At 32.3% G+C, this 18080-nt stretch overlaps 1 protein-coding gene across 1 annotated transcript; it reads right to left on the bottom strand.

Annotated features, from left to right (window-relative positions):
- Window positions 1-907: 907 nt before the first annotated feature.
- On the bottom strand, window positions 908-9617 carry LOC133199006 (spermine synthase-like). Its single transcript, XM_061334903.1, has 11 exons — window positions 9431-9617; window positions 7457-7577; window positions 6906-7005; window positions 5966-6030; window positions 4697-4872; window positions 3859-4013; window positions 2887-2976; window positions 2543-2651; window positions 2206-2294; window positions 1955-2064; window positions 908-1463 (listed from the first exon to the last, which is right to left on the bottom strand). The coding sequence occupies exons 1-11, from the start codon at window positions 9510-9512 to the stop codon at window positions 1424-1426; spliced, it is 1137 nt and encodes a 378-aa protein (XP_061190887.1). The 5' UTR covers window positions 9513-9617; the 3' UTR covers window positions 908-1423.
- Between the last annotated feature and the right edge of the window lie 8463 nt (window positions 9618-18080).

Genomic DNA, 18080 nt, shown 5'->3' with positions numbered 1-18080 from the left:
ATAAATAAATAAATAATGTTTTTAATGGCATGCGGTTGGTCGAACCCAGAGTAAAATAGATGTCTCCAAAATCAGTACGTATTTATGTTTTAAGATATTTTTTTGTTAGAACGAACATGATGATTGCAAAAGAATGAAAAAGAGGGAAATCAAAGTTTGAACAGTAAAGTAAATAAACACATCTTTAAAAAAATCTATGATATTAAATCACGCGTTTTACAGTTTTTAACATGCATGTTTTATAAGTGTAAAAAATGTATTTTTAGTTAGTTTCTTACAGATCACTATCGTCAACGCAACCCAGTTGCATTCTATGCCTACATGATTTCCTTTTCCTAGACAAATATTCCCGCCCGTATGACCCTTATACATTCGACACAGTAATAACGAGGGGCATGGGTGCAGTAAATCTTTGTTCCTGTGATTTGGATATAAACCTTTCACTTGTCATTGAACGTATAAGGCCATCCTGGGGTCGAAAAGTTATTAATGGAAATCCAGTTAGATGCACGTGTTCTCATACAGGTGGGATTGATAACGTTGAATTAGGTGCGAGTTGCATATGTTGATGACCATATTTTTTTATCTATTATCAGTAACGACTTTGTGGGGACATCATTTTTTGGTACCTTATGTATTTATAATTTGCTGATTACTTAATTATAGTACATCAATAAATAAAAGCGAAATATAGTAATGTTGGAAAGAAGAGTATTTACATCATCCTTGGATTGTACATTATAGCGGTATTAGGATATGATATATGATATATATGATATATATGATATATGATAGGATAAATGTCAATTTGTTATATGTTACAGAGATTACTTTTAAGATTGATCAATCACTATAATTATGTTGATATTCAACAACTGTTTGTCAGAATTAGTGTCCCATATAGTAAAAAAAATTGCTTGTATTTTATTTTTAATTCAAACATTGTTAGAAAATTGTTATAAATATCCTCTTAATGAACCAAGGGCCGTTCTCCTTTAAATTTAATAGTGGTACTGTATGCTGCACTTGACCTAAGAGCTCAAAACTGACTACTGTAAAATCACATATTTTTGAGGGGTCAAATTTTCGTGGTTTGAGGAAACAGTATTGGTTCGTGGGGGTTTGATTTCGTGGATGAATTTTTTTAGTAGTTACGTATATAACATTTTACATTTCGTGGTGGTCATGCATTAGTGAGTCTCTTTATACCTCTAAAACAATGAAAATTAAAACCCCACGAAAATTAGTGATTTCACAGTATCTATGCACTAGCCATACTTATTCTTGCATCTCCAAAATATCTAACATTTTGAGAATGTAATGCCAATGGAAGAAAGATAATAACAGGGTCTTTATACTTTTGTTTCTATCAGTCAATCTTATATTCACTAGCCCCTTTTTATATAACAGACATCTATTCCATTCATGTTTCTTGTTCTCTCCAAACTTCGTATAAACAATAGCTTCGTTAAAGTTAAGGTCCATCAAATGTTGATTTGTATACAGCAGTTATACTGTTTCTGTTGAATTTCCTAATTTTTAATAATATACTGAATATCTCTTCAACATAAAATGAATGAACGTCCAGTGTCACACTTATATGCTTGGAATAATTCTGGTTAACGAAATTTAGAAAGCGATGTTTTCCATGCAGCGTTATTTATTTACAATTTTGCTGTGCTCTTACTCACCTGGTCTCATCAAAAATAAAGAAGACAGAATGTGCCCCAAAAAATGTGTGTTTTTTGTATCTCACAAAAATGTCACGTGTTCTCAAATATAAGAAACTAGTCTTTTTCACAATCTGATTAAAGCCAAAGAAATTCTGACAGTCGCTGAGTACAGCAACTATATAATTTCGGAGCATAACAAAGATCTGATTTTAATCAAGTTGTCTTTTTTCAATAATTGTTTTTAAAATACATTGCACCACGCATGTTGATATAAAGGATACTTCTCCTTGAATGACGGTACGTACACCTCAGACTTTTGAAACTTCATGTCTAGATGCCTGATAACATCTTCATACGTATGCAGGAATTCAGTGTCAGTTGCACAGTTGCCCTTAAAGAAGACAACCCAAATATTTTTAAAAGTTGCCTTTTTAAAGTTAATTTATTGCAATAACGTGTTTTTCAACATATTAATAAGTCAAATTGCTTTGTCATAAAAATTTAAAATACCATCAAGTATAAAATAAGGTACCCGTGACAGGTATTTTCCATGTTGATTGAGGATCTTCAAAGATAGCTCTAAAATTATGCATGTTGTTTCAAAATCATAAGCAAACTTCGCTGAAACAAAATATTAAAAAAACTGATATTTTTTAAAAGAATGAGGCTGGTATGCATTTGAAGCAAATAAAAGAGAAGGCTTTAGTACAATAAAAATTCAATATTATTAATATTCATACTGCCTTCTTTTACGCAAGGGGAAATGCGATAAGAAATATTATGATGAAAAAAATCTTTTTTTTCTGTTTTGTGTACAATAGATGATAAAAGCGTAATACAGTAACAATCATTTATATTTGTGACATTACTATTTTTTGCGTTGATGAAATATTCGCTGAGGTCATTGATGACGTAATCAAACTTTCGGCCCTCTTGTTGACATTCCTGAAGAACTTTCAAACAGTCTTCAAACAGAATCTAGGAAAATTGTTTGGGTATATGGCTGACATTGTTCATTTTCTTGTATAAATTATTTTTTTTTTCAGTTTGCTTAACATTTTTTAATAAGATGACATTCTTATAAGTTTCAATTTGAACCAATATTCTAACCCATAATAGAAATGAAAATTCTAATTTTTTAAAGTCCTTCCTATTCCAAAAAGGTTATTTAAAAAAAATTAAGTTTAAATGTTAAAACAGATTTAAGCATCACCTTATAGTTAGGTCCTTCAAATGAATCCATTGCCGATTCACAAACTATGCGCATATGAGTTCTACAAGCCAGCACAACATCTTCATCAATCTTTAAGTATAGAAAAAATTAATTTGAAACCAAATCCTATTTATACTCTATATAAAAACCCATGAATTTTTCATCCAGCTTAGGACTTGAACATATTTCAATGTATAAATACTAAATAAACAGTTTGAACACAAGTTCTAACATCTTACAAAGCTCTCACTTTAAATAGTTACAACTGTCAATTTCTACAGAAAAACTATGGTATACAATCAAATTTGTTTTATACGTGCATTCACCAATTTTATAACGAATGCTTTTCGGCATGCTTAATATTGATCATAACATATCTGCTCAGTTCAATTAGCATGATGTAAAATGTATTCAAGTATATCATAGTACATCAATGCCTACAGTAGTATTGTAGCTTTATTTTATGTTTCATTTTTGACTGTCATAAAATAAATGATTTTTTTAATCACGACAAATCTTTTTATATTGAACTGGTCAATATTATGACTAGGACGATATATTTAGATATCGATAATATTGAACCTTTGTGAGGATGATACGCATATCGATACATATGAAGAAATATCGAAATATCGCAAAAAAGTTCTGACTTATGTTTTTCTTTGTTAACTTAACATTTTGGATTTAATATATAAAATAAATATGCTTAATATAAATATGAAATACATAATAATTAACATCACTTGTGTAATATAATTTTGTTTTACAACAGATATGCAACTTCTTTGAATACATTATTCTTATTTGTGAAGAAATGTTTTGTTCATTTCTATACAAAAATAGAATTCATATCTAATTCAATATATCGTGATACATATCGTATTGTAGCTCAAAAATCGTATTGAAATAAAAAAGGTTGTATCGTCCTAGCCCTAGTCAAAATCCATCTGTTATAATCTTAAAGATATACACCTCAGCCATCAGCACGTGTCTGGGATTCTCCTTCAGTAATTCATACAACAGTCCCCCATCTCCCCCTCCCAGAATCAGAACTGTTTTATCTCTAAAGTCATTGCGATTGATGCCCAGTAACGTCTGCGTGTAAATAAGATCACTCTCGCCGATCACTGAAAAGCAGCAAAAACACAGGTTTATTGAATATAATCCAATAAAGCAGATTTGCATGTGAATTTAAAATTGAACAGTTTTTAATTTCAATGGAATACAAATAAACCTTCATATAGTCCCTAGGACATGAATTCTTATTTATTTAATTATAACCTACCGTCACGGTAGCTCAGTCGGCAGAGCGCTCACTCTGTGATCGGAAGGTCGTGTGTGCGAATCACGGCCGCGACTGATCTAAGTTGATAAAAAATAGGTAGCAACTGTTCCTTCGCCAAGCACACTGCACTTTGAAGTGAAAGTTGCGGGTCCATCGGATGAGACCTAAAAAACCGAGGCCCCGTGTCACGGTAGGCGTCGGTACGATAGAGAACCCTCACTGCTTAATGACCTTGAGTGACGAGTAAAGGTCTTAATTTAAAGCCTTTCACCGGTATATGATGACGTCTCTATATGAGTGAAAAATTGTCGAATTGGACGTAAAACAACATACAATAAATCAATCAATCTTTCATTATAACCAAAATAATTTATATCTATGGACTAAAGTGTTATTACGGATGGGAAAAAGGTATAAATTCCATAAAACAAAAATCTCTTTGTAATATTCATGTTCTTTATCAGCAAAATTACAAAATATTTCACGTAATGTTAAAAAAATCATTTGCTCAAGAATGTCACCCACTTATATCGTCATCTAAACACAGGAAATGCCCAACATCAGGGTTGTGGTATATTTTGATGTTCTGCCACTTAGAATCTTTCTCGAACATTAGCTTAAGGTTTTCGTATTCAAAAAGGATGTCACTTCCTGAGGAAAAATATGGAGTTATCTCCCCTCTTTTTATTTCTCCAGGCAAACTGTAACAAATAAGGGTACATGTTTGTAACATCTACTAGCAATTAATTCGGAGAACTTACTGTGTCATCTCCTCTAAAGGAATTCAATGAGACTTCCGATTATACATATTTTTGATGTCTTTTTTCTTTCCTTTTATTTTTACAAAGAATTAATGATTTTATTTATAACATACTTGTTATGTCTATTGTACAACAAGTCACTGGGCTTGCTATTTGCGTACTTATAACTTTTTACTCTATAAGTCAATGAGCTTACTGATCGATGACATGCTTGTTATATTTCAATTACAGATAACCTGCTTGTAACATCAACTGCAGAATGAGTCAAGGAGCTTACTAACTTCACACTTGTACTTTTCAATGAATCAATGAGCATATATACTAATGACATACTTCTGAGGTTTACTTTACAATGAATCTTTGGGCTTAAGGATTACATGCTTGACGTCTATTATAAATGTTCAATGGGTCAATTATATACTGATGACATGCTGGTGAAGTTTACTATTCACTGAGTCAGTGAGTCTCACTCGTGATTACTTTCTCTTACACAGTTAGTATATGTACTGATGTAAGAAAACCTGGATTCCACACGCTACTTATTTCACTATAATTGTAATAAATTTTGTCCATTCTATACAGACTTCTGTATTTTCTTAATTGCATTCCGATGGGTCTACACAAGGGTGTATTCTGATCCTACCCTTTGGTAGTTTCATTAAAAATCATTTGACATCATTGTTATAGGCTAGCTACTTAACAGAAAGTATTTTAGCTTGTTTTTCAAAAATTTCTGGATCCATTGTTGAACAGAGTGAAGGATGACTCCCTTTGATTAGTATGACAATTAAAGGGACAGATTAGACAAAAAGTGAACAATATGACGTAACCATAACCTTTTAATTACATAATGAAATATTGCATGTGTCGAATAATTGCAGAGAAATTTTGCAAACTTTTCATGTCTACGATTACTCTGATTAAAAAATATACAGCATACGTCTTGTTAATTACAAGCTGCTCGGTTTTATACAAATACTGAATGCTGAAGTCCAAACTGTCAGCAGAACTGTTCAAAAGATTTATCTTTTACCATCTACTGTACTTGCAGAGATCTCCAAGAGACTCTCGAACTTTCATCTCCAACGTCTTTGCGACCTGCAAAAAAAAATCTCAATTAGCAATCATTATACAGTGATATATCTGATTATAGTTATTTCTGAAATCGTTTTCAACAGTAAAATTCTCTTGTGTAACTACTAAATAAAAGTGGAACTTTCGAATCCAATGAATCTACCTGCAAAAAGCTATAATTTGGAAAACGCAATGTTTCAGTCAAGCCATGTCCTAGATTCTGTACCTAAACTGTTGTAGTATGTTCAATGCAGTTTTCAAAGTTGTTTCTTGCTCAGTTAAGTCATTTAGTTCGTTTAGTAATAAAGAAAAGATATAAGAGCATACATAATTATATAATAATAACGACACCAAAACATAGTATACTTCTTCCTTTTATCACCTGGGCACATTTTATAACAGATGGGGACTATAAGAGAGGTTAAGCAGATGACCGTGTACGTCTACGTGTACGTGTAGCTAGGGAAATCCCCTAATTTACTGCGATTTACGTCATCAGTTTTGCATAGCGCGTAATTCTACAAGTTGTACACAACGTGTAGATTCATATGTACACGTAGGACAGAACGTGTAACTTCTTAAACCCAAAATATAGAATGTATATTTTTCAGGCGGTGTTTGTTGTGATATTGAGAGTTTATTACGTACATCTATGTATCTTTTTTAATTAAAGTCATAGAATTATTTGATACGAATGGATTGTAAAGTGACATGTTGAAATGACGTTTTACATGTACCGCTACACGCACAGTTTGTTAAACAGAACTCGATGATAGTTACTCGTACTTGTAAAACACTTTTAGGTTTACACGTACACGTAGACGCACACGGTAAACTGCTTAACCTCTCTATTATTCTCTCTTTCTCTGTAATTCCACACACAAAGCTTTTTGACTTACCGTAATTTTGTCAAGTAAGGTGTCTTGACTTTTCTCTGCCTCAAAATGTTGAACATCTACTGTTATCAAACCATTTTTATAGCAATGAATCACCACGTGACTAAATCATAAATAAGTCACAATTGTTACGTTCATTTAAAAAATTACTACAGTAAAACACGCTTATGCTAAACACGCTTATTAAGAATTGACGTATATAGTGCAGTGATTTTCATTCCTTGCGGCTTTAAAATATACTGTAAACTTAACGATTATAACGATTTACGTTTAAAACGAAGCAAGGTAGACGTCTATCCTTGGCGCTTCGTAATAAGAGTGTTTTACTGTAGTTCGTTCTGTAAGCGGGGGATAAACAAACACAATTATTTAGAATATAAGACAACACAGCTATTTCGAAATGCCTACCATCTTTTTAAAGCTCTTGAAAATTTTTTTTTAATACCCCTTCCTCTAAAATAACAATAAAAGTAAAAAAATCGGAGCCCCCTCCCCTTACTTTCCATCTCCAGGAGGATCAACATTTTACTAAGATTTTCCAAGTCTAATATTACCTCCCCTCCTGGTTGGTCGATAATAAAACATATCCACCTATTGACGATGGACTATTTTCCATGCAGTTTAGCTCTCCGTCCAAACACAAGCTAGGTATGGCTCTCACTGCCTCTAATACACCTTCAGGGAAGACAGCTAAAGATTAGTTTTAAATCTAATATGTGCGAGTTTATGAAACAGGCGCGGATCCAGGTATTTTTACCGAGTCAAAGAAAATTCCCAATCAAAAAATTTCTTGACAACCAAAAAAAAAAAAAAAAAAAAAAATAATAATAATATCAAAATAAATAAAATGAAATTTAAAAAAAAAAAAAAGAACAAAATAAAATAAAATAAAAAAATTAAAAAAATAAATAAATAAATTCCCTTCCCAAACGTATATTTAACCAAGAAAATTTCTTGACAAGCGAGGAAAAAAAACACAAAAGACAACCTAAAATCCATTTTCCAAACGTGAAAAAAAACCTATTCCTTGGTGGTGATGGTGTGGTCTACGTTTTCGGGGGGGGGGGGGGGGGGGGGGGGTTGGATTCCAAAGTCATTTTTTATTTGCTTCTGTATATACTTTTCATTACTTTGCAAATCCTTCCGACCCCCTCTAGATCCGTGCATGTGAAGTAAAGTTTTAATCACTGCAGAAAAAACCCCTCTTCGATGCATTTTAAAAACCAAATTTATTTATAATCATTAACATTTTCTCCGTCAGCAACTGTATTAAACTAGAGTGTTCCAGGGAATACATGTGTCACCGGCTTTGTAGTTTCATTATCGGCTGCTCTATTTGTGGTTGTGTTAGAAATTGCTCATTGGGAAATGAGACGTTATTTTATTTATTAATTCAATAAAATAATTCTTTAATGATAACCTGTATAAAATTATGAATAAAATATTTTAAAAACTTGCTTTAAACCAAATCTAAGTTGTTGTTATTATGTTTCAAGTTCATTTTCACTTGTCATCAGATAATTGTTAATTTATGATTATATAAAAAGAGTTTAAAATTGGTACTCCCCAACCTGGGAGTTTGTAAGATATGAAAGCAAATCGTCTTGATTTTCCGGATAATTAAATGGTTAAAGTGCATGATAATAAAAATTGAAAAGTTGTTTAACTAGTAAAAAAAAATGTTTTGAATATGCTACAGCTGCGAATGATATAAGGCTACCTTTTTCTACATTTTGAACCATGCCGTGCAGCATAGCCTACTCTGCAGAAATCATCGACATCACAACGTGACAAAGATCCAGGGTATCAGCACGTGGTTCATCGAATATGAATAGACCTACATCTTCATTTTGATGACAATAAATATTCTTATAATTTATCACTGACTTAATTACATCCTTAACTTTATTACATTGATGAATCAATTTGATAAACAAATGCACTAAAATTTCTATTCATTTTAATTTATTTCTTTATATTCATTATATACTTAATTTTTATTACGCCGTGTAAAGTGATCCCTAAGTGCCGCTCTGCCCTGCAGGCGACACAAAAATGGAAACATTAGAACTTGGCAAAAAATTATCCATTTATTCATTGAATTAGGTAAGAGAAAAAAAAGACAGCAATGTAATTAAGAAATTGGAAATAAAAGAAATCAATTTTTATATAACGTTAAATGTTTTGTTGGTAATTTTGTATTTATAATGACACCCTACATACGGCGTCAAGATGTTACAGTAGCGATTGCATAAAAAGCATCATACAGATTAAGATCCACCAATTTTTCAGAGTTTCTTCCGAATCAATTTGCTTTTGAACGTTTTTAGAGAGAGAGAGAGAGAGAGAGAGAGAGAGAGAGAGAGAGAGAGAGAGATTTGTTGAGGATCAGAAATCCCTTACCCAGATTCTTAAATTTAACGAGTTTCAAAATGGTAGAAGTAATCAAATTTTCAATTGTCTTTCTTTATATTTCTAATTGCAACTTCTCAAATCAACTAATAAAAGTGCTTGCATTCTCTTCTTACCATCATCCGTTCGGATCCCCTCGAACAACTGAAAACTCATCATGATGTTCTTTGCAGTCATGTCTGTTACCTTTCTTGACATTTGGTACTCTCCGTTGCTCGTTTTTTATCCAAACCATGAACGTATTTTAAAATGTGAGCCGCTTTTCTTGCCTCTAGAAGTGCTTATTGATTCCCAAAGGAATTTTGAATACCTTAGAAAATTATAAAGCAATTGTGGCAGAGTGATATTTAATTAAAATACAGTGGAACTTTGTTATCCTGAACTCGATGGGGCCGATAGAAAACTTCGAGATATTCGAGGATTCAAGATATCCAGGGTAAAATACTTAAAGAATAAGTGGTTTGGACTTCCAAATCAATTCGACATATACATGGTATTCGAGATATCGGTGTTCGAGATACCGAAGTTCAACTGTAATTTTTTGAAATAGCTTAAGTATTTTCTTACTTTTGATAGAAACGTTTTTAAACTATGAAAATACCACTTTTGGGCTAAGTCAAGTTAAATTCTTCTATTTTTGAAGAGAATAAGAAGTTATTTTCCTTTAGAAAAAGTATTTTAAATAAATATCACTCTGTCATACATGATAATCATATAACAAGCACGGCAATAACATTGTTTTAGTGGGTCAAGAGGTCAGGATTTCTTACAACAGACTTGTACAATGGAATCCCTCGATACAATCACGGAAAAGGGCGCTTTAGGAATAACACGCTAGCGCGAAGTGACGACGCGCTAGTGCGTTGTTCACAACACACACGTTGCGCTAATACATCCAACACCATCTCGATGACGCAACTTTACACAACCTACGTCGTCGCCTAACACACAACACGCCTTCATGCTAATACACAACACGCCGTCACGCTAACATACAACACGCTTCCACACTAAAGCAACTTTACACAGCACGCCGTTGCGCTAACACACAATTCATTGTGTAAAATTGCCTTAGCGTGACGACGTGTTGTTGTGTTAGCGCGACGGCGTGTTGTAAACAACGCGCCGGCGCGTTGTCACTTTGCGCTAACGCGTTGTTCGCAATGCGTTGGTACTAACGCATTGTTGCACTTTTGCAAGTGACTATGCGCTAGCGCAAAGTGACAATGCGCCATTCCTTTGTGAACGCGCTTGCTTGTTGCCACTTTGCGTTAGCGCGTTGTTCCTAACGCGCTGTTACACTTTTGCAAATGGCCCTTTCGGGACACCATAGTTTCCGCCTTCATGAAGAATTACCGATCATTGACCTTTGCATGTCTGTACTTATAAGTGCATATTACTGGTGACGTATATATCATTCTCCAGGAAACTATATATACTAATTGAATTTATATTGCCATTTTGAACTTGTCACCTCCCCTCCACCAAAAATGATATGAAAAGAATTCTATATAAAAAAAAAATGAAATAAATATCCTGAATTATTTTCGAATGAAAATTAAAGAAAATATTTAATATGAAAATGAGGAAAAAAACCCCCCAAAAAACAACAAAATAAAGCGAAATGCTTACCTGTCATATACAAAATATGAACGATTTTTCGTAATGTTCGGAGGATAAAACCCACCAAACAAGTTACACATTGAATATCATTCAATCATGGAGCATCAAGAAAAGATTTCCATGTCAATGTAAGGTGCAGTCGTATCTTGTTTTGGTTCAGTGAAGAGCAATGCTTGGGAACATTATACTGATTCCTTTACATGTAATTTGGTGTTTAAATGATCGCGATTTTTTATAATATTATTTAGGCAAATGCACTCAACCTTAAAGGGACGTAACCATTAAAATAAAAAAAGAGCTCGTGCCCTGTTTACTAAACAGTTGACATTCCATCGGGTGTGTTCACTTTGTTAAACACTGCACACATCACTGAGTACAGACTGGCAATACTAGTGAGATGGTTTTGCTTTCTCACATTTCTACTCTAAATTTTCTGGATTATATATTGAAAGGAAAAAGAAACGCAGGGTAACATGATATATAAAATTTTTTTGACTTAGTGACCAAAAATTATGAAAATTCGTCAGAGGTATATCTTGGTTACAGTGCACTAAAATCGATGTTTAAAGTTACTCAACCGTGAAATGTATGACGTCAGGTAGGAAAAGTGGTAAAACACCAAAAACACGTGCATATTGATGATGTCAGATTTTATAGTACTACTTGATGCACTGGAGGTATACACATAGTTTTTCAGTATTTACAGTCGATATGAATTTCTAGTAATCATGGTACGGCTGATGGAAGTCCCATGGGGTCTAGTTATTGAATTGCCTATGTGAAGAAAATGCAACAACATGTTGCTGTGCAGTTTGTTACTAATTTTCCACCATAGAACATTTTACCCGTTGTTAGAGAGAAACAGGAATGGTTTCCAACCAACCGTGACGGTGACGTTGGCGCGTAACATTGAGGTTTTTAATAAGGTTTTTCATCCTATCACCTGTGTAATCGCCACGGTATTACCACTGAAACAGATTCAAATACAGCAAACAATCATAAGCTTTACCTTCACTCTAATACTGAAAGAAATCCATTGCTCCTTTTTAGTCCGTGAGCTTGTCAACCTTACGTCGGTGATAATCTCACTCGCGTACGTCGTAAGCCTAACTATTCAGCATGTTCAACCCCAGGAAAATGTTGTCGGAGTTTTTCAAGACTTTCTCGAAAATATTCACATTTACCAAATCAACTGGCATCCGTAAATTTTATCTTTTTTCCAATTGAAAATCTGTGAGACTAACTGGGCGCTAGGGTTTGAAGACGTCGGTAAGCCCTGCTAATCTTCACAAACAAGGGGCTGTCCTATCGGAAGGGTTGAAAAATATCCCTTTGAGAAAGATAAATGCTCTGATGAACTTCATGCAAAGGAAAATCAAGGTTTTTATAGACGCGCGGGAGAAATATTGCGAATTTTTATTTTCATTTTTAGGGGGTACCGTCATATAAAATGCAATAACTTATGAATTATCAGTCAAAATCAAATGAGATTTTGGTAACTTGTTCATTAAAGATAAGTTTAAATGATATATAACAATACTGAAAAATACCTTTGAAAATATAGCATTAATTCACTTCAAAAGTTTACCCTGCGTTTCTTTTTCCTTTCGGTATATCTTAAATTTTGTTCATTAATACACAACAAAATTTCTACTTTTCTTAAGTATTAAGAATAAAGTTTACTTTGTGAAAGTGCAAGGATATGTCAATCAAAAGCATCCCGGAATTCGTAGTTTCATTAATTTCCAGATAAAGTAAGTTTTTTTTATTTATATTTCTGTGTGAAATGCTTTATAAAGATATAAGTCATGATATAATGCAGAAAATTTGAGAAAATATTAACTTCAAATCTGTGTCTATGCCCCTTTAAGGCCTGTTCTTTTTTGTTTCTTTTCCCTTTCAGGAGGGATTCTTCTCTGGTTTCTGACTAGACAAAATAATCCAAGTATATTTGCTTCTATGTCTTTTATACGTAGCTGTAATGTACTTAAAAGATCATATTTTTCTTTACTCATCATAATTGTACAATTTTAAATAGAAATGGTAAACTGAGTTTGAAATCCAGCAAGGACTATATTATTGATGCAACTGCGGCATATGAAAATATCTCCTTTTCTGCCTATCAAAATCCCTTACGGAACAATACATTTAGTGATTTTTTTTAAACAATCAAGGACTTAAAGACTTAAAGAAATTTTGAAGTTTTAAACTATAGCAAATAATAATAATTTTCTAAACAAACTACAATTTTGTTAGCTTTTGAAAGCTTCAGATCTAAAGTAGATTTGAGCAAAAAATCAGTAAAAAGTGTTTTTTCTCTCTTACTAAACGGTCAAAGCTTTTTGTTTTCATATCATTTTGTATATTTCTATGACGACTTTACCATATGTGAAAATAAGAAATATTTAAATATACATGTAAGAAGTATATAAAAATAACTAATATATCCTGAAACATTAATACAGAGGAAATTCGGATTAGCCAATATCTCTTTTAGCTACATTATGTCAATTAATTTGGTAGAATCATCTGATAGACCCGATATGGTAAGATCTTTTTGTGTAAAAAGAAAAACATTTTAATTTTTAAAATAGAAGTAGGCATCACATGATAAGCAACAGTAATTTTTTTATCTAAATGTCAAGGAAAAAAAATAATGACCTTGACCTGACCTTGCTTGTAAATAAAACGGTCAAATTCAATCTAACTGATACCATCACTTCGTGATAATGTCTTCTTGAATCTATGAAAATTTCATCAATTCTCAAATACAAGAAATATGAGAAGAATTCCTCCTTAAAAACAAATAAAAATAAATTATGTAATAATCTTAATGTTTGTTCAACTTTATGTTATGATAAAATACCTTTTGAAAAGAATGAATCTAATTCCAGAAAGGTTATGTCTTTCAATATTTTGTTCTGGAAATTTAACAAATTACTTTTTAAAAATTATTATGGGATCCAGCTTAAGATTAAGATTACAAAAACGGGTGCAGAAATATATCCGCCCTTGATTGTCACGGGAACATTTTTTTTGGCCTTTTTTTCTGAAAAAGAGTGAAACCTATCTAACATACCATCCTGTGTTGGGATATTAGTTTCAGTCAAAATGGTCTTGCTCAATGCTTTCGATGTAGATATACTGCTGTAATATATATATATATATATATATATATATATATATATATATATATATATATATATATATATATATATATATATATATATATATATATATATATATATATATATATATCTTTAAGCCATACGACCCATGCATCAGCATAATATGGGATCCGGAAAGGAGAGGGCCACTTAGTTCACTATCACACCATCGATCATCGAATAAAGGGTCATGAGGGCACCATTGCTTCATAGTCATCGCAGTATCGCGTCATCGTTATATCGTTTCAATCCTCGATGGTGCGATGATGCGATTGTGAACTAAATTGTCATATCCTGATTCAATACTATCCGGATTCCACAGGATATATAGCGTTACACTGACAACGGGAGATAATTCTTAAGAATGTGACATTCGTCCACTATGACCCTAGAATCACCTGATGATCTTTACAAGATTGGTTTTTTTGATATCGATCATCAAGCTCTTGGACTTTCCGAACTATAAGCTTCACAACGGAAGAATATTATGTAATTTTGAAGCTGACAGTAACTGTCATAAAATAGAAATCTTGTTTTTTAATGTTTGTGGATTATTATCAAAGTTTAGAAACCCCGATTTTGTTGAATCAGTCTCACTTTATGACATCATATGTTTAACTGAAACAAAAATAGATATAAAAATGATGATGTTAACAATTATCTAGAAGGTTTTACTCTGCTTCCTCCTGTAGTGAGACAACATTGTAACGCAAGGTCTGGGGGAATATGTGTTTATGTTAAAGAGAGTTTGTGTAAATGAGCCTTCCACTTGTTCTAGTCACTGTGTTTTATGTTTTCTTGTTGATGAAAAACTTCTAGTCAAAATAAACATTATTTGGGGTAGTGTATATTCCCCCTGAATATAGTCTATATAGTGATATTGATACGTTCACTGACATAGAAAACACTATAGTTAATGCGAATCTTCAAGTCTCTTTACTGACATAGAAAACACTATAGTTAATGCGAATCTTCAAGTCTCTTTACTGACATAGAAAACACTGTAGTTTATGCGAATATTCGAGTCTCTTTACTGACATAGAAAGCACTATAGTTAATGCGAATCTTCTTATCTGTTTACTGACATAGAAAACACTATAGTTAATGCGAATCTTCTTATCTGTTTACTGACATAGAAAACACTATAGTTAATGCGAATCTTCGAGTCTCTTTACTGACATAGAAAACACTATAGTTAATGCGAATCTTCGAGTCTCTTTACTGACATAGAAAACACTATAGTTAATGCGAATCTTCTTATCTGTTTACTGACATAGAAAACACTATAGTTAATGCGAATCTTCGAGTCTCTTTACTGACATAGAAAACACTATAGTTAATGCGAATCTTCTTATCTGTTTACTGACATAGAAAACACTATAGTTAATGCGAATCTTCAAGTCTCTTTACTGACATAGAAAACACTATAGTTAATGCGAATCTTCAAGTCTCTTTACTGACATAGAAAACACTATAGTTAATGCGAATCTTCAAGTCTCTTTACTGACATAGAAAACACTATAGTTAATGCGAATCTTCAAGTCTCTTTACTGACATAGAAAACACTATAGTTAATGCGAATCTTCGAGTCTCTTTACTGACATAGAAAACACTATAGTTAATGCGAATCTTCGAGTCTCTTTACTGGATGATTTTAATGCTCTCATTGGTACTGCTAATGATTACAGTGATATTGATGACCAGGTATTAAATAATTGTAATATTTCGAATTATAATCAAGCACTTATTAACAGTTCGCATATTCTTGAGAAATATAATGTGTCTTGCGTAAGGTATTCACGAGACAAATGTAAAATTGATAGATATGGTAAACGATTACTAGAACTTAGTAAAAACATGGGTCTTTTCATTGTGAATGGTCGTATTGGTAATGATCTAGAAGATGGCGTTTCTACATGTAACAACTCTGTTATAGACTATGTTATTGTTTATCCAGAACTGTTTGGTGTCATTACAAATTTTGATGTATTACCATATGATCCAATATTTAGTGATATTCACAAGCATATTTCTTTACAAATGTGCATTGCAAATGCTGCAAACAGTGATAGTGCCTTTTTCAACAGTATGTACATTGGACCTACATATAATGACTTGTCAGGACAAAATAATGGACAAAATGTGAAACCTATATGGGTTTTTACAGATAATATTGATATGACAAAACTTATTCAGATCGGTAGTTTTTGTAAAGTTTAAAGTCACTGAAGTCACGAGAATTAGTTATTGTTATTCAATTTATCTAGTATGCTTTATAGTAATTTAAGGTAGTCCGATCCTCAGGTTCTCAAAATTAGCTTTTCAGTAATTGAAAATGCTCACAAAAATGTCTCTGATTTCACACAGTAACGTGAATTTACCCATGGTATTTCTTCGAAGTTCTTCATTATAGTTAATCATATTATATAGGGAAAATTATCAAATCTCAAATATTTTTTCAGGAAATGCGGATAAAAACATCAGCTATGCATTTTCTAGTTGAAAATTAATCAACAAATATATTTTTGGATTTAAAAATATAGGTATCCAGGCATATGGAGAAAATTGCATCTTTTTTATGCTTATAAAGTATTTCATTTCTTCTCTTTACTTCAATTGTTTTCTAATACATAGTGTAAAGTGCTTGTGCTATCATTGTTAGACATCACAGATCACATCTAATTTCATGACATGCTAATAAGCATCAATATCTAATGTTAGATTAAGGAAATTCGATTTCTCTAATAATGAATTTATTTTTTTCTTTTATGTGGTACAAATGTCAACTTTTTACAAGACCATTTGTAAGACTTCAAAGAATCTTGAATCATTTTGAGATGAATAAAATGAAAATTGTTGCACGAAAAGATATCAATTTCAAGCTTTATTTTGACACTTTTTAAATAAAATAATAAATCTATGAGTTATCCTTCCTGGCTGAGGATCGGATATCCTTAATTTGTTATTATGGTAAGGTTTATAAATGAGTTTTTTTCTATGGAATACCATTATTGTCTTTTTGGTATATAAGTATTATAGTATTTGATTTTGTTTATTTCAGTTATTTACCTCACTCGCTCACTTAGGCTCACTCACATAGGTTCACTTTGACTCACTCACCTAGACTCATTCGCTCATTCACTCATTGGAATATGAATTTGCTTGCTAATAAATATGGAACCAGTTTACCATGTGTTCTTCATTGATCAAGTGTGAGGTGTGAGGTTTAGCTAGCTGTTCCAGACAGCATAATTATTAACGGATATAACTGCTAATTTTGCCTGTCTATCATATTTGTTGTTTTTTTTTTGAAAGGATGTCTATATATTATAGAATACAACTTCATAGATCGGGTATTTGAACATGATATATATATGTATATATATATATATATATATTTTTTTTTTTTTGGGGGGGGGGTATGGTAATATGTCGCTCGACATGTGGTCTATAATTTTTTTTAGACGTCGACGGTCTGTAATGATTGGCATTTACGACTGCCAGTAGCTGTTTTTCGTATATTTTTGTTTAATTACAAAGAGTAACGATCCGAAGACGTCCAAGTTAAAAATCTCATATATGCAATACGTATACGATATTACGAGTATTTTATCGTCTTCTGTACTCATTATCGCCTATCTATTTGTTACGGCAAATCCTTTATGTGCACAGCCTTGCTTAATTCAGTGTATATTAACCCTGAAATGAAACTTTTTATTTTAGACAAGATGTACCATTCAACTTGTGTATTGTCTACATGTTACGTTCGCCGTACTCTTTTTTTTCGGGACATGGCTTTATGAAGGACTGACTGCATGTTTGATTTTAATTTCAAGCTAAAAATCTTAATGGAATCAAAATATCATGTACTCTTTTTATTTTCTGTTTTTTTCATTCCAAATGGTTGAATTGTGTTAAAGATATTTAACTACATGTGGTTATGTCAATGTTTGGAGAAATCAATCTCCTGATAGAC

The sequence above is a fragment of the Saccostrea echinata genome, unplaced genomic scaffold, assembly GCF_033153115.1.
Source record: "Saccostrea echinata isolate AGI-Se365-2 ecotype Australia unplaced genomic scaffold, CSIRO_AGI_Sech_v1 ptg000033l, whole genome shotgun sequence".
NCBI lineage: Eukaryota > Metazoa > Mollusca > Bivalvia > Ostreida > Ostreidae > Saccostrea > Saccostrea echinata.
Note: the sequence above shows the minus strand (reverse complement) of the source record. Positions and strands in the feature narration are given on the sequence as shown.

Bases quoted from the DNA above. Each gene is read 5' to 3' on its own strand.
- LOC133199006 (XM_061334903.1), bottom strand. From the start codon at position 9,512: ATGTCAAGAAAGGTAACAGACATGACTGCAAAGAACATCATGATGAGT. The intron at 4,873-5,965 runs GTAAAAGATAAA...TATTTGTTACAG, and splicing joins CTCTGCAAGTACAGTAGATG to TTTGCCTGGAGAAATAAAAA. The intron at 2,652-2,886 runs GTGATGCTTAAA...CAATTTTCCTAG, and splicing joins TTGAAGGACCTAACTATAAG to ATTCTGTTTGAAGACTGTTT.